General features: G+C 35.9%; 1 protein-coding gene across 20 annotated transcripts in view; it reads left to right on the forward strand.

Annotated features, from left to right (window-relative positions):
• Nucleotides 1–22,520, forward strand: part of SYNE1 (spectrin repeat containing nuclear envelope protein 1) — a 293,146-nt gene that overhangs the window by 70,133 nt on the left and 200,493 nt on the right. For 18 of the 20 annotated variants that reach the window (XM_039707342.1, XM_039707354.1, XM_039707356.1 and 15 more), the window contains 8 exons: nucleotides 7,031–7,138; nucleotides 7,910–8,047; nucleotides 9,228–9,392; nucleotides 12,408–12,520; nucleotides 13,049–13,217; nucleotides 16,769–16,865; nucleotides 18,230–18,432; nucleotides 22,055–22,219. In XM_039707342.1, coding sequence (XP_039563276.1) covers nucleotides 7,031–7,138; nucleotides 7,910–8,047; nucleotides 9,228–9,392; nucleotides 12,408–12,520; nucleotides 13,049–13,217; nucleotides 16,769–16,865; nucleotides 18,230–18,432; nucleotides 22,055–22,219 — 1,158 coding nt within the window. Of the gene's footprint in view, nucleotides 1–2,229; nucleotides 2,272–7,030; nucleotides 7,139–7,909; nucleotides 8,048–9,227; nucleotides 9,393–11,759; nucleotides 11,871–12,407; nucleotides 12,521–13,048; nucleotides 13,218–16,768; nucleotides 16,866–18,229; nucleotides 18,433–22,054; nucleotides 22,220–22,520 lie in introns of those variants that run through there. The other 2 variants (XM_039707359.1, XM_039707360.1) reach the window with 2 other exon arrangements.

Below are 22,520 nucleotides of genomic sequence, written 5' to 3' on the forward strand. Positions count from 1 at the left end.
CATTTAAAGTTTTAGCAGAGGTTCCTTTCTATTTCACACTGATATTTAACTCTTTGCTGTAAGGAATTGTTTTCAGTCATGTTTTTTCATTGGAATTGGTTTTGTGTAGGCTCTAGTGTATTGGCTTTGCACTGGAATGCTGTGCTCAGCAATGCCAAGTTATCATGACTCACTTCCTAGTGCTGATTTGCTTTCTTCGTGGCAAACATGGGAAGCACTGCTGAGACAATCTGCTCAGCCCCAGCAAGAGAGAAAGAAGAAACAATTTTTTATCTGTGTTTCTCTGCATTCCCTACAGAGGTAGAAAAGAGCTTTGAAAGGAGTCTGTGTGTGAGGCTAAGGAAGCCATAGCTTTGCTGTTTGATTCCAGTGCCTGAGCACTGGAACTTACTATTTTCCTTCCTGCACCATTAATCTGGGTACATACATGTGCCAGTGTCTCAGCATCCCACTAAGCAGTGGGGCTGCTGAAGGGACTGAGTGACCACTGAAGCCTCGTTCAGGCTGAGGCAGTCCTGCCATCCTCCTACCATGGCACACAGGGCAGCTTCTGCTACCAACAGCCTTGGCCAGGCCTTCTGCTGTGCTAGGATTGGGTTTTGAGGAACAACCTCACCCCCTTCCCCTGAACTTTATGCAGAGATGATGCAGGAGAATACAGGATTGAGCCATTCCATGCTCTGCCTGTCTCTGGCTGTACCCACAGCACACGAGTTATGGAAGGGCAAATAATGAGCTGCATCAGGAATTCTACTTGAATCACTAGGAAGCAGAACAACACAAATAAATTTGACATGCTAATATGCTGATCAAAGAATCACTTCCTCTTCTTAGATATTCCAATAGCAATCCACATAAATTTTGGTGGAAGTGCTGACCCCTTGCATGTCATGGTGCAGAAACTAGTAACTTCCAGACTTTGAGAAGAAAGTAAGAGTTTGACATTGCACTAAATTTCTAATGCCATCATTCTTTGTTTCCTGGAGGAAGAACTATAGTCCTTTTTACTGTCCTGGAGGATCCATGTCCATCTTTAAATTATTTGCTCAGTTTAGTTACTTAGAACAGGATTCATCTTTAAAATCTAAAAGCTTATGACATTCCACCTGTAGTCAGCAAAAGATAAACACTTTCCCAGATGACATCTTTCTTAAGACAGTGTCTTCAACAAAAAATATTCTGGAAGCCTGTGTTGCAGAGCATTTTAACAGAGATAAAACAGAATCAGATCAATCCATCCCTTAGGTAATGATATATAAAACATTGCTGGCAGTTGATTAAAAAGCTTTCTGGTTTTGTGACCAGTATAACCCCCTATTTTTAGCCTCTCTGTCTTCCTGCTGAAGTATAGTCTAAAGAAATATTTATCAAACAATCCAGGTACCTGGAAGAGGTAACATTGCAAGACTCTTGTCCCCTGAACTCTTGGACTAATCCCATTTTCTTGTTTAAGGATATCTTTTACCTGACATGTGTTAAGTGCCTGCTGTAGAATGAGTTGGACATTAGATGCTAGATACAACTGGTTTCATCTACCTTGCTTGAAGAACTGAAAAGGGACTATCCTAGTTGCAGGTGCCTACATTTAGTTAGAAGGATCCTACTTCAGACTGGACTGTGTCTGGGGGGATTTTTGTAGGGAGAGGAAGGGCAAGAGGAGATTTCTAACCCTCTTCCCCCACCCTCCACCCAACTCAGCTGTCACTGTGTTACCTCAAGATGTGTTGTCCACACAAATTCCTGTTCATCTTCCTTCCTGATTCAATGCTCAGTTCAGAAAGAATTTGCATTGGACAAAGTGGAGTAATGATTGAAACTTATCCCTTATTTGTGGTCAGAGGGAACAGCTAGTTGTGTGTGCATTTTCAGAACTAAAAGGGGTCTAATCTCTCATGCATGGACCAGCTATGAACATGTATGAACTCGTGTAGTCAACACATCTCAAAGAAACACAGTGACTCTAAGGTAAGTAATTATTTTTCCAGATAAAATAAATCATGTAGTGACTAGCAATCTGGAAATCAGATCTAATATGAAAACTACTTCACTAGATATGATATGGACACCTGAGCTTGTTAATAGTTCTAAGTACATCTTGTATTCCTACATGTGTGGCTCTTACTGTTCTTTCTGGACTTTCTGCCTGCTTTGCTTTATTTTATTTTGCTTCTTTTCTTTTTTTTTTCCTTGCTTCTTGTTTTCCCATTTGTTTCATATTGCTAGGAACTTCAAGCAATCCCAACTTTTGTCATTTCTTTTATGAAATTTAAGGTAAGGGTGTATGCTCAGAATAATTGCTTGAATTGGACCTTTCATGGTTGTTATATTTTTTCATCCTGCACTTATTTGACTTTAGATTTTGGGGGTGTTAATGTACATTAGTTTGCTAACCTTAAGTTTATCTTTCCTGAAAAGCAATACATTAACACAATATCTGCTCTCTTACATGAGCTGACCCCAACAGCCTAACACTTAATTTTGCAAATAACTTAACAGAAATATTATAGAAAAGCAAGTCAACATTCCTATAATAAATATCAGACTACGCTTAAGTATAGATATAAACATGAAATAAATAGATTATAGTTCAATGTTTCTACACATCTAATCTCATTTTAGATGGATATTTTTGTATGTCTTTAGGTTTATAAAGTAGATAGTAGAGTGTATGGTTGTGTAAGTGATGTGTGTGGCTTGCAGTTTGGAAGGAGAATATTCATTTGTAGTTGTGTGATGTGCATTTTCATCTAAATGATGATATTTTAAAAAATATACTTTTATAACCATCCTAGACACTTCTAATTTTAGATACTTCTAATTTTCTCGTATTGACTGAGAGAAATTCAGAAGCTTAACACAGAGTATATGAAGTGAGCATTCAGAGGTGAAACTGAAGACTGCAGAAGTGAATACATTGTGAAATAAATAGCAGGTGTCACTGCAGTCAGTCAATAGTGTTTATAGTTTGATCTGATCCAGTTAATTGCCTAGTAGATTCCACATTCTTGGGGGTTTTTTGCTTGGGATTTTTTTTTCTAAATAAATTTATAAAATAGAATATTTTAAAATTACTAGGATCAAAGGTTCATCTTCATCTCATATTATGTATATCTAACTAGTGATGTATTGAAGCAAAGATTTATGCTGATAGCAGAATTAGTCCTATATTCTCAATCCATTCAAGCAAGTTTGGGCACCTTTAATGGGACTTTATAAATCCTTAGCCTTACACAGCCCCAGTACATTACTTCTTAAGCCAGAGGAGATTTGAAGTGGTAAAAGCTCTGCCGATTTCCTTATCATGGTATAAATTTAGCTGTACTTAAAGCTCACCCCCTCAAAGTATTTCTGATGTAAAGTCTTTCTCTTCTTGTGCTCTGATGAGCAAGTAATTCAGAAGATAATCCTGTCATCTCTGACATTTTTATGCCAGCAGAGTTCCCCAGTGTAAGAGGAATTTTCTGAGCAGCAGCTGCAAAAATAGCTTTCTGAGCTTTTCCAAGGATTTAGTCTACTTCTGCAGCCAGTCATTAATAGTTCATCCCTGAAGGTGATGCCTGGCTCAGCATTCACCCTGTGTCTGTGATACTGCTGTCAGAGAGTGAGTTTCAGTAACCTATATATATATATCCAGTAACCTATATGTATATATAAGCCAGAGTTTTCAAAATGAAGAGCATAATCAGTTGAATTTATGCATAAACATTTTTGAAGGGACTTCATTTTCTTAGTACATATGAAATACAATGATTCCATGTCCCTGAAAAGCAGACTTAAACTTTTTTTCATTTAAAAGGTAGTATTTGAAAATTCTATTGTGTCTGTGCCTGAGAGTTTGATCAGTACACCTTGTTTATAATTACATGTTAGGAAACTAAACAAAATACTTCTTCTCCAGTCCGTAATTAAGATTCTCATTATATTTTAAGCTCTTTAAACCGTACAGTATTCTGTATTATATAATTTTCAAATTAACTCTGGCATATCAGTTAATAAAATACTGATTCTAGGCTGAAATTTTCTTTGCAAATTTAAAGTGTACTCCATTTTCATATCAGAACTCATAAACTCTTCTCTCTAAACACCTTCTTTGATGTTCCTTGTCAGCTGAGTGCTCCAATTCTGTTCATCTCTACAAATATGTGAACATTCATGAAATTGTGTAAGGATAAATTAATATTTAGAAATGCTGCTTGGAAGTAGCATACTGAATGAACCACAGGATTTTAGATATATTCAAATAAAGGGATCAGATATTAATGGTCCTCATGCTGGAGAAAGCACAAATAGTTAAATTTATTCTTGATAACTTCTGTGTGGTGATTTATCTTCTCATCTGTATGCTACTTCAAAGAGGCAGACTTTAGAAAATAGTTTACATATCAGTGAGAATGTCATTTTGATTTTTTTTTTATTAAGAGTAAGAATACTAGACACTAATGAAAGTCTTTTTTTAAGAATGATAGCTCATTAAATCTGGTGGGTGTCGATGACAAGTGCCTTGATGTCTTAGAAAGTGAATCTCTTCTGTTGATTACCCAAACTGAGACTTTAAAGTGCTTTAGTATCAACCAAGGACCACAGAATTTAATTTGCAGGTGGTAAGTGATGTACTGAACTGGAAACCTGTGAAAACATATGAATAAATAAATAAAAGATTCATCATGCATTGATGCAAAATGTAATTTATAGTGTCCAGTTAGGTGGTTGCTGAAGCATCTACATCTTTTGCAATTAAAGTGATCAAAATTTGCCTAAATAAATGCTTTTTTTATAATATTGAAGACTAAATGCTACCTGTTAACTTAGTATGAGAGAAACCATATGTGGTCTGAGAGAGGTGAGGCTATTCCTGTGTTATCTTCAGATACCATAGAGATATTTTTAATCCCAGGGATACTCTATTTCAAAAACATTTGCTCAAAATGAGTTTTAAATTTAAATTTTTTAACTGATGAGGTAATCTTGCAAAATGCCTGCTTTGCTCAGTTTACTATATGAATAGTTGCAAGCATATAGATGCCCTGTCAAAGTCTTACCTTAACTAATATGAGGAATATAAAACAGTGTTTTATGAAACTGAATTTTATCGTGTGAATTATAGAAGTAATATACAGAGCATTGGGACACACTTCTTCCCTTCATGACTTCAATCTAACATCTTACTGAAATTTTCAGTTGGTAAGATTGCTGTAGTATTTTCAGTCCACTAAGATGCGTAGTTTAGCATTGCTTTTATGGAGCTGGCAGCTAAATACTAATAGAGATCTCAATAGTCTCACTAAAGTTGTAGCTTCTTAGGAATAGAGCAAATTTAATACCAAAGTCCTTTATTCATGGCTGAATGAGTTAAGATGCTCTCTTTTTTATATTCCACTTGGCTGGATTTGGTGATCTTAGAGATAATTTCTAACATAAATGAGTCTATGATTTTCCTCATAGGGGGGTAGTCATTAATTTGCTGTTTTTCTTAAAGAATCTTGATGTTATATTCACACACACAGACAAGAAGAACAGAAATTTTATTCTCCTCCTCTATATTTAAATTATTTGAAAATTTGGAAGTGCTGGGAGTTTTGGCTTCTTGGGACACCAAGGAAAGCCCAGTCTTACAGGTATCTAGAGCAGGGAAGTGTTGTGTCTGTGCTATGCTGTTTCTCAGGTATCAGCCTGTGTGTGTGAGAAGACAGGAGCACGAGATACAGAGAACTTTGTTCCAGCCCAGCTGCTCTAACAGCATGTTAACCTCACTGCAACTACCTGGCTGTCAGGATAACTGCGATAATTGCAAATCTGTTGTGCAAATTATGTCCAGCCAACTACCACTGTTCTGAGTAGAGGCTCAGTAAAAGAATTAGTAGAAATACATCAAAGATTTCTTTCTTATCTGAGGAATCTGTCCTTTCCTTGGCTGAAATAAAGCAAAAGCTTTATCTTTTAAAAATTATTAAGGGGAAATTATATTTTACATATTTTAGGCAGCTTTCAAGGAAAGGAACCATGAATTGGCTTCTTTCCCCTGTCAGGTTAGTTTCTTACAAGACAGTACTTTGTTTGTTAAATGCAGGCAGTGACTACTCTTTTTTTTTTTATCCCATGGTCCAGTATTTCTTCTCTCACATAATGCTTGAAGTGTGACTCATTTTAGGTGATTAGCTTACATGATGTATTTGTTCTGTAATAGACAAATTTGTTGTTTGTCTGTTTCTGGCAAATTGGCAGTAATAAGGCTTCTTTGGTTTCAAAACGTGGCTTCTAGTTAACAGCCAACACATCTGGTTCATTGTTTGGAAATCTGAGAGGGACACTTGTGTCCTTCTTGACCAGTGCACAGTGCACAGAATACTTTCTATTTCCTGATAACTTTTGCTTATAACATGCTCACAGACCTGAGACTTCCTGTTAGTGTTCTTTTGTCCACTGCCAGGTTACTGAATTCTGCAGAAAACTTTGCAGCCTTACCAAACTGCAGTGCCATGACAGACTGAAGTGGTAAACTGTAAAACAAATATGCTTTTCTTCAAAGCCATAAAACGACATAGAAGGAAAAGAAATTTAATATACTTGGGGTTTCTTTCTTTCTTTTCACTTTCCATGTGAAAATATTCTAAATATTTTGCTAACTTCTGGATTTTGAGCTTTATGTCAAGGATTACTGTGAAGTCAATCAGACAATAACTTTTATTTTCAGCAACAGCAGACCAGCTAATAAAATGGTGGTAAAAGATTAAAAAATCCTCTCCTGTCTCAGCTCAATTAACTTTTCAACTGAAAATTGACTTTGCTAATCTGTTGAAGACTAATGTCTAGTTGGTGACTTCTCTCATACTGAGAAAATGCTTTTCAACTGAGAAAATGCTTTTCAGTTGGACTGTACGAAGGTAAATGATGAGAGAATTGGGCACATTTGCTTTCACTACAACTGATAACCTTGACTTGCTATAGAGATGTTAATTTCTGGACTACATGTGTCAGCTCTCCTAAAAGGCTGCAATGGGTTTTTTTAACGTGTGGTTGTACTACATCATAGAAGGAAGACAGACTGGTGCTAAGAGACCTAAAGGTGTGGGCAGAACAATTTGAAAGAGACATAGCCCGAGCACAGGTGGCAGAAACAAGCTTACAAGAGAAGTATCAGGTAAGCAGCAGAGAAATTATGTATGATTACAAATCTTTGTCATCATTATGTGTAACAGGTACTGCAGTATTTTGTGCAGTCTGTGTATATGAGAGTCACTACAGTGTTTAAAGAAATAGGGACACACAGTGTCCTGTCTTTTTGTTGGTGGAGGAGTTATAATGCCAGCTCCAGCTTTGCTACATAGGACAGTGCGCAGATGGTTGGCCTGACACCGAGCTTTTCCCAGCAGTGTGAAGGACTGTCCTAGTTAGAAGAGAGCATGTGTCTGTGCCATCCCTCCAGATCCTGCATGATTTAGCTCAGATAGGAGGTATGACTGAAGGCTGGATGAGGTGACAGGTGGAGAGGACAGGACTTAAGAGTTTTATTTTCGTTCACTCTCTCAAAGGTTAATGTCTAAATCAGAAATACAAAACTTGGCCTAAATTTTCGCCCAAAGCTTGACTGTTCTCTAAATGTCACTGTCTCACTGTCCCAAGTAGCATTAAATCCAGTTACAATTTTATCTGATCAATTATTATCTAATTTCATGTATGTTTCATGCATCTGATAGCTGAAGAGAAATACAAAATTCCTATCTATATATAAATAAAAAATATACATGTAAATTAAGAAATGCTGTTCCTCTTTGGGGAAGATTAGGACAGATATCAGTACAAAATTTCCATACATAGGTTTCCATAACATAGGTTATGGTACTCCATGAATGTTAACGAATTTAACTCTTTCACTCTCTACTGCAATTGATTTGGATTTCTCTTTGTGCAGTCATATAAGCATTTCAGAGTACAATATGAGGTAAAAAGAAAACAGTTTGAACTTGCAACCCAGTCAGTAAGGAAAGATGGTAAATTATCACTTGATCAAGCTGTGGTGAAGCAAGCATGGGAGAGAGTTACTTCCAGGGTAAGTTGAAAATCATTATGCTATATATATTTTTTATTAAATGAACGGTGGATTTTAAAATAATTTAAACACCTGTTTGCTATTGATTTTATTAGGGATTAGGAACCTAAAAGTGGACCAAATTTCTGGCACTGCTGAATTATTTCCTGTTTGTTTTGAGAATATTTACTGCACTATCATCTTTAATATTGCTCAAAGATGTAATACGAACTTCAAGAAAAAGACTATACTTTGAGATTTCCCTTTACTTGAAAGAGTGGTGACAGTACTCGGCCAAGTTCCAGATGTTGTTGATAGAAAGAAAAGCTTACACAATGCAACTTCCAAACGCAATGTTCCAATGTAAATTGCTAGTTATTTGAGAAATTCTAATATAACATTTCTTAGTATAACTAAAAAAATAAATTTCTGTGTAATACTGAATACTTCACCAATAAATGAGGTTTTAATTCTTTTTTTGACCTATTTTCAACAGTAGTAAATTAGTGTTAATATTCATTATTGGAATTTTGAACAACTGAATGAAAAATTCTAAGCAAATTATACTGTTTTACCCAAATTAAAAGTTATTAAAACATCATTACTAGTGTATATCCATACTGCCTATATATATTTTTAATGTCATGTATTTAACAGAGGATCTGTTTAAAATTATTCTGGAGTTTTCACATAATTTTCATTATGTTTTCACTCCCGTATCTGGCACTGCCAATAAGACACAGTGTTTTATTGCTGTATTCTTCCCTCCACAGACTTTTGAGACTCATGTGAACCTTACATATAAAAAGTATGTTCAAAATAGAGACATAAAGATTTTATGCGGGAGTATGAATTAAATAACTTTGGTAGAAGAAGGTCTTGTATACCTTTTCTGTGCCTATTAACTGATGAAATTCTAGATATTTTGCTTCTCATTTGTTCCAGTTTATTTGTGATCATTCTGTAACTCAATTACCATTCAGAAAGGGGAAATAGATAAATCAACAAATTCTTATAGAGGTTTTGTTGCCTGTGAGAATGCTGTAATTTCCAAACTCATGTGGAATAATATACCTAGACTTACGTCTATTGTTATACTCTGTTAGATGGGGGTTTGATTTTACAGTGTAAAGTATGGTTTTTATAAATGCACTTATTTGTATTATTTAGGAATTTCAGTCCTTTTCCTTTTACTTCCTAGATGCTTGATTGGCACATACACCTTGATAAATCCCTTCCTGCACCTTTGGGTACCATTGGTGCTTGGCTGTACAGGGCAGAGGCTGCTCTGAGGGAAGAAGTAACTGTTCAGCAAGCTCATGAGGAAACAGCAAACACAATACACAGGAAGCTTGAACAACACAAGGTAGATGGAGATGCATTCATTCTGTGTGTAACCCTCCATTGTTTTCACAGCTTTAAATGATCCATACACTGCAAAAATAATTATTTCTACTTTCTGTGGGTTGTGTTGTCCTGGTGGTGGCCAAAGGTTGGTGTCTTGTCATGTTCACTTGAACTATGACATCTGTGTATCTTGCAACCAATATTCAGATATTCAGAATTGCTTTCAAATGTTTTTTGCTTCTTCTACCTGAAGTAGGTCAGGTATTACTATTTTAATTTTTCTGTGATAAAATTGTGTAGGGAGCTCATAATATTGGGTGTGTTGTTCAACCAGCATGAACTAATTGGGTGATACAGGAAAAAGGGAATAAATGCACTAACTGTGCTGATAGTCAGTGCAGGTGACATTCGTGGGGGAGAGAAACTGAGAATGAAGTGAATTTTGATAGTGCTGTGATGACAGATAGCAGGATAGCCATCTGTGATGGCAGATAGCGTGCTGTGGTAAACAGGAAATTTTCCAGATGAATGTAAATAATTGTACCATCATTCTTTGCTGAGTCCAAGTTCTCATTTAAAACAAAAATGGTGTGGTTTTTTCTGTGGATTTGCATAATATGTGTGAGAAAAATGTGTTGGTGAAAAAATATGCTGGTGAGATGATAAAAGAAACTGAACCAGTAAATGAAAGGGAAAAGATGGGGTAGAGAAAAGCAGTACTTGAGGCTGTATTGTTTTGTATTGCTTTTTTTTCTTTTCTATCACTACTATATTAAAACTTTTTTTGTAAATTTGTTATTTTTGTGTTTAGGATATGGATAGGGTTTTTTCATCAGAAAGCAATGTTATATCATGAAAAGCTGAGAAGTTTCATGGTCACCTGATTCCTTTTTGTTAGAACAATTGTAGCTCTTCTAACTTGAGTAGTAAGTAATGAAATTAAAGAAAAAAAGTTAAAATCTGTAAGGAAGATACGATTTTTTCAGGGTCTTGTCTCTTGTAATGAAAATTTCATTAACTTTTATTTTAAAAAAATTAACAAGTCAAACACTCTTTTGTTCTTAGAATGTGAACACTATAGACCTCCTTTTGATACATTTGTAAGAAGTACAAAAGAGTGTGCCCTAAACTGTTTTTATTTGCATCAGAAATGCTGTGGTGAGGGATTTCCATGCCAACAAATAAACTTTGATTTAGGTTAATCTGTGCCAGGGGAGTTTTCCCATGGGAGTGGGATGGAAAAAGCTTCAAGAGAAGCATATATTATTATATTTGTTCCTGGAGTTTGTTTTGTTGCTCAGATTTGAATTCATGAATCTGAATGTGCTACTGGATAGTACCAGAAATGTATTCATGTATTTTTTTCAGTCCTTGTTTCCTTGCTGCCTTCTAGTTTGTTTGTTTGTTTGGATTTGTTCAGATGACATCATTGCTTCCTTTTCATCTTTGTCTCATCTGACAATGGGTTATTTTAGTGAACTTTATAGCTTATGGCCTAATTGAATTTAGTACAAAATGTGTAAAAATGTCCAAGCTTATTTGGACAAACCTTGTGAGATCAGGCAAGCGCCTATGCTTATTTTAGTTGCTATTGCTACCAAGATCCAGGAATTAAGGACAATGTCTGTGCTTGTTGTGGGTCATTTCCCGGAGCAGGATTTCATTTTATGAGGATGCTGCATATAAGTTTTCATGAGCTTCCTGTTGGTGTTGGAATGGAACTACTGTGATTGGTTTTGACTCACCAGTTAGGGGTGCACATTAGGGGCATCTCTTTGCATCATTTTCATCCCTTGTATGGCAAGGTCTCAAATGTAGGTGAGATATTTGTTCCAAATCTTTCCTTTATGTGAGACTATGTCAGTCACAGGAGTTTTCACCATGGTAAAATCAGCACATCACCTGCATCTGAGAAAGCCTAGCTCGTTTCTCTTCACAGCAAGGTGTTGGCTGAAGCAGAAAACAATGAAAACCCAGGCAGGTTGATGGGGATGGGGCCATTTGGTGAGCTGAGCCAGAGAATTTCCACTGATTCCTCCTGTGCAAACACTGAGAATTGGCTGGGGAGAAGCCCTTCCTTGGCACGTAGGAATAAACACATATGTAGGATCTGTACAGAAGCCTGCATTTTGTTCCCTGAGGTGAGAAAGGGGGAACCTTTGTGCAATCTTCTTTGCTAGCAGGCTTCTGAGCACCTTGCGCTAGCAGCTGTGTGTCTGCAGTAAAAAACCCCCACCATTCTGTGCCCTCTCAGCCGTTCTCTGGGGACTTGACGTGTTACTGCTAGCAGTATCTCTTCAAAGACTGCTGCCAGTCATTCATTTCAATGTGTAATCTCCAGGAAGCCGTTGGAAGCGGTGTTGCTTAGTTACAGTTGGAGTGTGCTCTGCTGTAGGGCTTTCACTGGTACAGTTCAGATCGCAGGAATACGGGTCGGGTACCACATTCCGCAGCCGCTCGTGCAGTACTGAGACAGCCACCCTGAAGTCTTTTGATGGTGAGAGAGTGAAAAGTTTACTAAATACGGAATATGTACTTAGAGAAGGAGCTATAGAGCTTCTTCCTATATATAGTAGAGCAGATTAGTTGCTTAAAATTTCAGTCTATACTTAGCAAAGGTTAGTATCTGTTACAAAGATTTAAAGAGTAAATTTAGGAGGATTATGCTTTTGGGATGTTAGCATATTGGCAGACTGAATTTCAGAGATTATTTAATACAGTTAAGGGTTCTTGTTTTGTTAAACCTTTTGCAGTGTATCCTGTTTTAAAATCTTTCATAATTGTTCATCATGTCTGTAACAGAGCTTCACATAAGGGGGTTCCCTGTGTAAAAGTTCTAGTTGATGTAAATGCTTATGTGGTATGCATTAGCTTGCATGGAAATGTGAGAGCACGATCAAATAGTTAACTACATTGAGTCATCAGAGCCGGCTTAAAATTGTGCTTATTAGTTAGATAGCCTACTGTGAGCCTTTTCTCTCCCTCTCCTCCCTCCCCCCACTTTCTCAATATCTCTCTCTTAAAATCCATTCAGGATCTGCTGAAAAACATAGATGGTCACAAAAAGGCGTTCCATGAGATCCACAGGACCAGGTCTGTTAATGGCGTGCCTGTTCCACATGACCAGTTAGAGGATATGGCAGACAGGTAAGGCTTTCAATCTGAAATGAAAAGCTTCTGTGCATGAAGGGGAGCCTGTTTCCTTTTTTCATCTGTTCATGCAGAGATCACTGTCTAGTTATATTTCTCAGTGGCAAACTGAGATGGATGGAAAAACCTCCTAGAATATATACAACAATATACTGAAAAACCTGATGCTTTTAAGATTGATGAGAATCAAAATAAGCAATAGATTTTGGATGGGAATACTTTTTTTATACTGATGCTGTTATTACTTGTCCCTGGAAGAAATGTTATATAACAGCCATGCATGTGAAAAAAAGAAAAATGACTTTGCAAAACTTAGAAACAGAAGTGAAATTATGTTTTCTACGATTAAAAAGAAATGGAATTAGTTTCTTGTTCAAGAGCAGTCATCAGAATATCATCACACATAATTAAATGTTTGTAGACTCTAAATGAGGTGAAAGATTAGAAAAATGTCTCAACTGCTTTCAGTCTCTTCTGCAAAAATGAATATTGCTGTATTTTACTATACTGTGATTCATTTTATAGGTTTAATTTTGTTGTCTCTTCATCTGAGCTCCATCTGTTGAAGATGGAGTTTCTGGAACTGAAGTACCGTCTACTGTCACTCTTAGTCTTTGCAGAATCAAAGTTAAAATCATGGATTATCAAATATGGAAGGCGAGAGTCTGTGGAACTGCTTCTTCAAAATTATATTGTAAGTTGGGGTTGTCTTTATAACCATTTTTGAAATTTTCATATTTAAGTTTGCTAGAATTGTATAAAATAACAGAAACTGTATAAAATAACAGAAACATATCAAATTTGTCAGTCATCAACTTTATGACTGCATTCCTATGGAATATGTCTTCAGAGATGAATCTGTCTTCCCCATGGAGGAACTTTAGTCAAAAGGGTAAAAGTAAAAATCATTCTCTCTGTATAATTTTTTGAAAAAGAGAAATATTATTCCAGCTGCTGTCCAGTGATTAATTTAGCAAGCACATCTGGAAGTTCCAAATCCTAGATTTTTGCTTCCTTTTTGCAGCAATTCCAAAGAAGTTAATTTCATCTTCTTTTACACCTGCATAGAAGCACTTTATAGTGACTATACACAGTGTAAGGGTTAAAGACAGAGGAGGCTTTTGGCATGCATTCACACACAGTATTTTTAGAGTCTTCCAAAAGATTAATAAAAAAAAATGTTATTTTACCTTCATATATTTCTTTAATATAATATACCTATAGGGGAGTAATTTTCTTCTTTTAAGAATGATTTTTCTTTTCCTACTCAGGATTAGTATATGAATCCTTTTTTTAAATTTCTATTCTGGAAAGAGTTTGCTCCAGCTCTGCATCAGCCATTTACAATGCTGAGGAACAGAAACCATTGACTTGCAAGTGTTCATTGATAAATTCTGTTTCAGTGTTACGCTGCTACATCTTTTTTAATTCACACGTGCAGTGCCAAGTGTAGGTAGAATGACAGTACTGCTGCACTTCTACATTAGGGCATGAAGGATTCTGTCAAAAGCTGGGTTGGTCTAAATATATTTTTCCCTTCTATCTAATCCATATGGGGGAACTTGCACACAAAAATTAAGTCTGAAAAGGACTAATACAGTTACAGATCCATTCAGAGCCAGGTCAATGAGCAGAGAAAATTATTGATGTCCCCACTTCTTTGAAAAGAAAATGTCAAACTCAGTGCAATTTGGTTGAAATTCTCACTCTTCAGAGTGTTTAAACTTCAGCAGTTAGGGATACACAAAAATTCAGGAGTCAGTTAAACTTCTTTTATAGATAAGCTTTACAAAATTCAGATAATTCCTTGAATTAACTTAGTTTGCTGGAGTGATGTGCACTAACTAGGATGGTAGTCCATTTTTTTACTCTCTAAGACTGTAAAAAGAACTACTAGAAGGTGACGAAGGAAATAATAAAAAAGTGCATAGCTTGAATTTTCAGGGTTTTTTAGTAACTTTCTTTTTTTTTCCTTTAAAAGGAACATGAAGTTATTAACTTGTATATTGGTTTGCAATTGTCTTGATTATTTTTATAATTCAGACCACTGATGCTGAGGTGATCTTTAGGGAAGGAAGATGCTTCCTTGCATTATTTTTGAAACTATATAACATCAAAATGAGGAAATCAGGACAGGAAGATAAATCTCATTTTCACTCTTGAAATGGCCTTGACTTCTGCTCCTTCAAGACATGATGGAAAGAGAATTGATGTATTTTGGCTTATTTGGGACCAGTTTTCTAGGACTGAGGGACATGTGTTACTCTTCCAGTATATTAGGAGTCTTACATAGGAAAGCTGTAGTCAGTACCTTATAGTCAGAGTGATTATATTAGCAGGAGATAAAAATGTAAGTATGTTTGTCTGCCAAAACAGACTGGGGAATGTCAGCATTCTAGGAACATGCGTAATTAGGATCTCTATAGAACATATGCCTGGAAAATATTTACGTACTGTAGCTTAAAAATAAAAGTGGTGATTTTTACTTAACCTTAACATCTTTTCACCCTGTCATACACCATCTTAACATCATATGTCATACACCAGAAGTAAAGGTCAGCACACACTGTACACCATCAACCTGAATAACAAACTGTGCCAAATTCCACTGAAATGGAGATACTAGGTACAGTTATCCATGGATTTTAACCCATGGAACTGTGTTGTAGCACTGCTGTGTTAGCACTTTTTTAGCATCATATGCTACACTGGTTTGAGAAAGCTGCTAATTTTCTTCAAGGAGTCTTGTCAGATGGTAGACAGTATCAATCAGTAAAATGTCTTTATTTAATTTTTGGAAATAGTTCAGATAGCTCTTGATATCAGTGTTATATAATTGTTTTTTCTCTTTCATCTGAAGTCTTGGAGGTTTTGTTTCAGGTTAATATGTCTGCATGGGTTTGGCAAAGGTGAAATCATGAGTCTGTCATACAATTCATGATAAAACCTGTAGGTTTTCATACATGGCAGATTTTGTTTTAACAGAAGAACAGAGAAAAATTGTGATTGTTTTTTACTTCTAGTTTCCTTAGTTATAAACACAGTTCTAAATTATCTACTAGATAGCTGTTGTAACCTGACATAGCAACTGTCAAAGGTTTTAAATAGAAGGGTTTTAGATATATACTGGCAGAATTATTTTTAAGTGCTTTTTTCATGTTATATAATATGGGTTTATGAACACACAAGATCTGATTCTCCTGCTCAAAGTACATTGAAGATGGACTTCATTTGAAACCTGGTTTAATCAAAATCACACTTGCCTGATTTTGTCTCTTCTAGCATTCCAAAGCTTGTACAGACATATGTGGGGTATGCATTCCTTAATTTTGTAATCTGTAGCTGAGGATGGGTGAGATGTAACATAAATTACGGAACCATTCCCAATGCTACCTTTCCCTTCATCTTTTAACACTGCTAATGCTAGATATAATGTGCTTGCATAATGTAGAGCTGTAATTCTGTATTGCACTTAAAGGAAATAACATTTCTGAAAGACATGTAAGAAAAGGTCACTTTCATTTGCCATAAGGGATGAGGAGGCATAAATGTCAGAGGCATAGCTTTTTTACCAAAATATTTCCAGATAATTTATTCATCGCACTATAACACATCACAGAGCTAAACCATCACTCACAAAGGAACAGCACTGTGTCACACTTTGGAAAAGCAGCAGTGTTTCTTTTTGTGCAGTGTTTCCGTGATCTTACTTTTTGGCAGTTGCAAAGGAGGTAAAGAAAAATTGAAGAATAAAGCAAAGTTTTTCATCTGTTAAGGTGTAACTGCAAAGGCTTAGTACAGGAACAATTGGATTTGATTTTTGTGGTGATATATATGAAGAGAAATTTCTGTTTTATTAAAATTATTTCACTTAGTTTTGAATGTAAAACAGTTTTCATTAAATAACTTGTTAGCTACTCAGTTTCTGTACATTCTAAGTTTCATATGCTAGTGATTTCCAGCAAGACAGCAAATAAGAAAATTTCAAATAACCTTTCCATGTGGAAAGTAAATAAATCTCTATTTAAAATAATATACTCTGCTCTACCATTCAGTTGAAAAGATGACATTTGTATTCTGTTTTATAATTATGGTATTAAAATATTTTATAATTATGAAAATATGAATGGAGGAGTAATGAAGTTAAATGTTGTCACCAATGTCCTGATGTAATTTTATATAAATTATTGCTAATCCTAATACCCATCTTTATTTTATCTGTTACAATGCTTTTTTTCTTTTCAGTCTGTTATTGAAAATAGTAAGTTCTTTGAGCAGTATGAAGTTACCTACCAGATCTTGAAACGAGCAGCTGAAATGTATGCCAAAGCAAATGGCTCAGGTAAGTGTCTATATTTCTTTTGTCACTAGCATGTAGACACCTGGACCAGAGCAGGCTGCTGCTTCTGAATCTCCAGAGGAGGGAGGAGATCATGTTCAGACTTCCTGCTGGGAAAAGCCCATTGGCCGTGCTAACTCTTGGATTATTTCAGTGTTGTTAATTTGGGATAAAAAATTGTGACAGAAACCAAATTAGGAGTAGGGAAAATCGTGTTATAGTGCCTGGAAATGCTCCCTGGCTTCACTTAATTTAAAAGAAAAAGGCAACTGGGAGTTGGTCCCACTATTGTAGTTGCAAAATCATCCCTTGGTTTATTGGAGGTTCTTCATTAAGTGTGAAAACCTGCAAGAGGAACTCAAATGGTAGTTGCAGTATGGACATACATGAAAAAAAAGGTATAGCTGATTCAACAGCTGCCTCCTGTCATTCTTGAATACTGCTGAGTTCAGTGAGGATTCGAGGGGAGTATTTGACCTAGATAATTACAGACATGAGATCACTTTAATCTGTAGCACAATAATGTCTTTGGAGGATTGTTGCATCTTCTGCTAAGGTGGGGGGGAGAAAATGGAGAGAAATTTCACAAACCTTTATTTGTTGTGAAATTTAAATTGATAGTGATAACCAGATTTTACAAAAGCATTTTTTCAAGGTATTCTTAAAAAGAACAAAAGTCACATATTTATTCAATGCTATTAATAAAATCCAGTAGCAAATTCTTTCCTAAAGAAAAAATACTAACATGTATGAAATCAGCAATAGCAGTTCAAATTAGCTAAAAACTCTTTAAAACAAACATATTCTGAATATTTTGTGAAGTCTTAGCATTTTCTTGCCCTTTTTTTCTTCTCTCTGTTTGTTTTCCACTGGAATGAGGACACATTTTTTTTCTTTCTTGCCATGTGGAAAATGCTAAAAGTTAAATGGGAAAAATTAGCAGCAGTTTGGTTTCAAAGTCAATGGCAGAAAGATCAGAATTTCATTCCATACTTTTCAATGTAGACATAATATGTGTTTTTATATTATGCAGCTCTCATTTTCTGCTATTTTTAAGTCAAGCCTGTCTCTTGATTTCTTTTATTGCAGATTTGAAATGGACACCACACACAATATGCAGTGTTACTGTTTTAATTTAGCACTCATTTTATGTACTTTCCTAAGCCTTTAATTCACGCATTTAATTTCTCAGTCATGATCTTGTGCTAAAATTGGGCTAAGAACTGAACATTCGTTATAAAAGCCTACTGAAGTAGAAGTTACAGTAAAATAACATTCCCTGATGACAGTGAATAAGCGTGATATAAAGTTAATCTTTACAGAAATGGTAATGAAACAAAATAATCAATGTCTTTCCTGTATCTCAGTGGAAGAAGTTGAGAATGTGATGAAATTCATGAGTGACACCACAGCTCAGTGGAGGAACCTCTCAGTAGAGGTGAGAAGTGTCAGAAGCATGCTGGAAGAGGTAATTGCTAATTGGGACAGATACAGCAGCACTGTGGCAGGTCTACAAGCTTGGCTTGAAGATGCTGAAAAAATGCTGAATCAGCCTGAACATTCCAAAAAGGTATGCACTAGTAGCGTATTCATATGGCTGTTTTGTAAATTGTGGAAACACTGGGGTTTTTTTCTGTATTTGCTTAGGTTTTGCTCAGATTTCGACATCCTGTCTTCATTCAACATAGGAGTTTCAGTGTCTGCTTATATAACATCTAGAGAAAAATATATCTATACAAATACATATATACACAATGGAGAAAGCCTCATCTGTGGTACCATGGCTAGAGGCATCTTTGCCATGAATATAGGGCAGCAGTATTGCTCAGAGGTAGGAATGTTGCATGATTCATTCAAAGGCAAATACAGCTCTTAGCACCAAAGTGAGTAATCATGGACTACCTATAAAGACATTTCCACTGATTTTTCTAGGTGACACATTTCAGTACTCATTACCTTTAAAGAGCAGTATTATTAGTATGTGTTGTTATATTTGGTGGCTGATTAATTAACCCATTTCCCTGGCATTTCAGAAATCTTTTTGACAATTGATTTTGGGGATCTGAAGTTATAAAGATAGTTCTTCTGGTTTTGGTTTGTTTTTTTGGTTTTTTTTCTGTTGCAATGTTAGAGTACTGAAGCACTGGGATTTAAGTTTGTAAACCTTCAATAATAACCTGGAATGATTTGAATATTCCTGTGTTTATTAAGTGCTGAATTTGCAGCTGATCCCGAAGTAGCAGCTATGTAGCTCTTAACACTAAAGTAGGGTTCTCATGGGCTGTAAGATGGCAAACTGATATCAGGTCAGGAATGAGTTTTTTAATTTAATGTTACATTAAAAAAACCCGTATATGTTCTTTTAAAGTTTGTTAGTTTAAACAGATGGAAATTAATGGAATACACTTTTTCAATAAAAATAAACCAGTGAAAAAGCCAGTCTGGATAACATAGATTCAAACAATTACTACTGGGCAAGAAGGATGCCTTCTGCTGATCAGGGTGATCTTAGATACTGGTGTATGTTTTATGTAACTGGACAATGATTAAAATGAAATATTCTTAAATCCATGTTTATGAATAAAATCGAAACATTTAATTTTCTGATTACATGTATAACTTTATCTTCAAAGATTTTCAAAGCAGAAATTTGAACATACCCATACAGTGTATGCTTGCCTTTGGTTTCTAACATAAATCCAATAAGTAATTCTTTTCATTCTCATATATGATTTCAAAAATTTCAAGAAATCTTGTTGAAAACCTTAGACATGAAACTTTAGTCCTCCCAAAATGAAATTTTTTTTTAAAAATTACATTGGCTCAAACCTGTTAAAGGTTACTGAGTGGTAGCATCTGTCTGTAGACTGAGATAGATATTTTAAAAGTTACTTCTACTTTTAATCTTGATTTAAGCTCTCCACAGCAATAATGTTCACTTAGTTCCAAGGATAGGTTTGATTTAGCAGTTTTAATATTTGATTATTAAAACAAAAATAAATTCTTATAGTGGTTTGTAAAATTAATAGTCTTACAGCCATGAAGAAAAACATCTGGAATACCAGGTAAAAGATGATAACTGTTGTTTGGAATATGGTGTCAAACATTTTTAAACATTTCAAAATATTTTTTCTGTAAACCCACAAAGATATCAGTATTATGATACAAAGTTGCCCATTTCCAGACCTTACTTATATTACTTAAATACAGGATATTCTATCCTAGGCAAAGAATGCGGTAGCCCTTCATCATGCTGTCATGATTTCTTCTTCTTCTCTCCATTATCTCTGTAGCATTTCCAGACCAGCATGTTTGATTTGGAAAAGAAAGTAGCCTGTTGGCTTTCTTGTTGGCTTCAGTTTTCAGAAACCTTATTGTGAACCTGTAACACTGAAGACCTTGCAAAAAAAATATCAATATGCGCTTGAATTTTTCAAACGGTTCCTTCTACAGTTCATTTGTTTACTTCCAGGACCTCTTTCCATAATTTCATTCTAACTGCACCCTCCTACACTTTTCTCACACAGCTGTATCCAAAAGGTTTTAGAGAGCTTCTAGATCTCATGTGGTGACTTCCTTAAAAAGAGCTGCATTGTTTGAGTTGAGAATGAGATGTGCTTCCAGTATCTTCCAAACTTTTTTAAATTTAACACGTCTTAGGTTGGCTTCTGAGATGGAGAGCCTCTCCAGCCAGGTCTGAGAAGGTGATGGTTTGTGGGAATAAGTGTGCAGAAACAAGGATATGAGTAGTTTACTCCACGTGCTTTTTTCTTCTTGCCCTCTAATGAGCCAGACCATTGGAAAGCTGACCAGTGCAGATGCAGTAATATTTATTTATTTTGGATGTGCTCATAAAGGTTAGCCTTTAAACAAAGCAAGGGGATTGCTCCACTGCAAGTGGAAAAAGGTTCAAACTGCAGATGCAGTTTACTGAGCTGATTAAATTTATTCACTGATACATCAGTACAGAGCACCTGAATCCTATTGATCTCAGCTTTAAGGAACTGAAACAGTGTGTGTTGTTCAATTATCTCTTCAGGATATTTGACCAGTATACAACCACTTGACTTTTCCTTTACAGCTGCATCTGAACTTTTATATGTGGATGAGTTTTGACAAATACAGTTTCAGAACTGTAGCTCTGGAACTTGGGATGGCTGACAGAGTGGTTGGGTAGGAATTTTTCTCATGTACCATTGGGTAAAGGATTGTATTGGACTGTCATGTGGAAGGTGAATGGTTTTGGAATTATAGGGTAGATTGATAGTCATAAACAAAATGGATCACTGCCCCCTTCCTAAATCCTGAGGATCAGGTGGCTTGAATCCTTCTGATTACTCCTTCTCCCCTGGAGGAAGGCACCCTTATGACCCAGTGTGTTTGGAACAGACTGTGCCATTCATTGAACTGTGCATTGTTTGGGAGAAGGGTAGCAGGGACAAGAAAACCATGTCAGAGAAGATGTGGACAGTCATGAGACAGTGCTTGTGTACTGTTGTTTACAGATATAGGTGGAGTCATAAAGCCCAGAGATACCTGCCTTAGGAACAATTGCCCATTGTCTGGAACAGAGAAGAGGAGGGAATTGGTCTTTGTCTTCTCTACCAGTTTATATGCATGTACCTACCTACAAGATGGATACTGTCTATGAGGCTGTCTCAGTGAGGGGGACAAAATCACTGACAGCCATCTCTTTCCCCCCTGTGCTCACCTGCTCTGAGATAGGAGGAAGCAGTGATTATAAAAAAAACAGTCTTCACAGGTCTTCTGAGAGGCCAGACCTTGGAAAGCTGCATGTGGTTCACAGCAGGGGAGGGACCTCTCCACAGGCTGTATGTGGCTGGGTTGCTATCAGCCCACACTGTTTAAGGACAACACAGAAAATACTTAAGCCCTAACAGCATTTTTAATTATGGAGTTTTCTCTTAAGGAGGAATTTCATCAGTTTAACTGAAGCCACTCACTGGAGTAAAATGAGCTGTAAGTAAACTGGCAGTAATTTTTAATTCCACAGGTTATATTCACAAAAATTAAAATTTTGTTATGGCATATTTGATGTGAAGAGCATCAGAGGATAATTGTTCAACGAGTTTTTATCAAGTCATGAGTGGGTGATTAAATTTTAGTTTTATGATTTAAGATAAATACTAATTGAAAAGGTTTTGGAACTGTGTTTTTATTTTCGTCCTCAGGATTTCTTCCGGCACTTACCTCATTGGATCCAACAGCACACAGCCATGAATGATGCTGGTAATTTTCTAATTGAAACATGTGATGAGACCATTTCCAGAGATCTTAAACAACAGCTTCTGTTGCTAAATGGAAGATGGAGAGAATTGTTTATGCAAGTTAAGCAGGTAAGAGATTTTGCCTTTGTTACTTTTAAATATTTACTTTGTCATTTTCAGGCAAGCAGGACAGATTGCCCTGTTAGCAGGACTACAGGACAGCTTTCTAAAGTGCCTAACTGTCCATCAGTATTTAATTAGAAATTACTCCCTGACAGTAATTTATTGTATTTGGGCTCTTCTTTTATTTACCTTTTTGGTTATACAGCTATTTTGGGACTGGTGAGGGAACATTTTCAGCTAGAATAAGCTGTAGTTTTTCATCAGTCAGTTGTCTTGACACAGTGAATGTTATTTATACATAACTTTT

Source organism: Passer montanus, unplaced genomic scaffold (genome assembly GCF_014805655.1).
Source record: "Passer montanus isolate IOZ18808 unplaced genomic scaffold, ASM1480565v1 scaffold2, whole genome shotgun sequence".
In the NCBI taxonomy this organism is placed as follows: domain Eukaryota; kingdom Metazoa; phylum Chordata; class Aves; order Passeriformes; family Passeridae; genus Passer; species Passer montanus.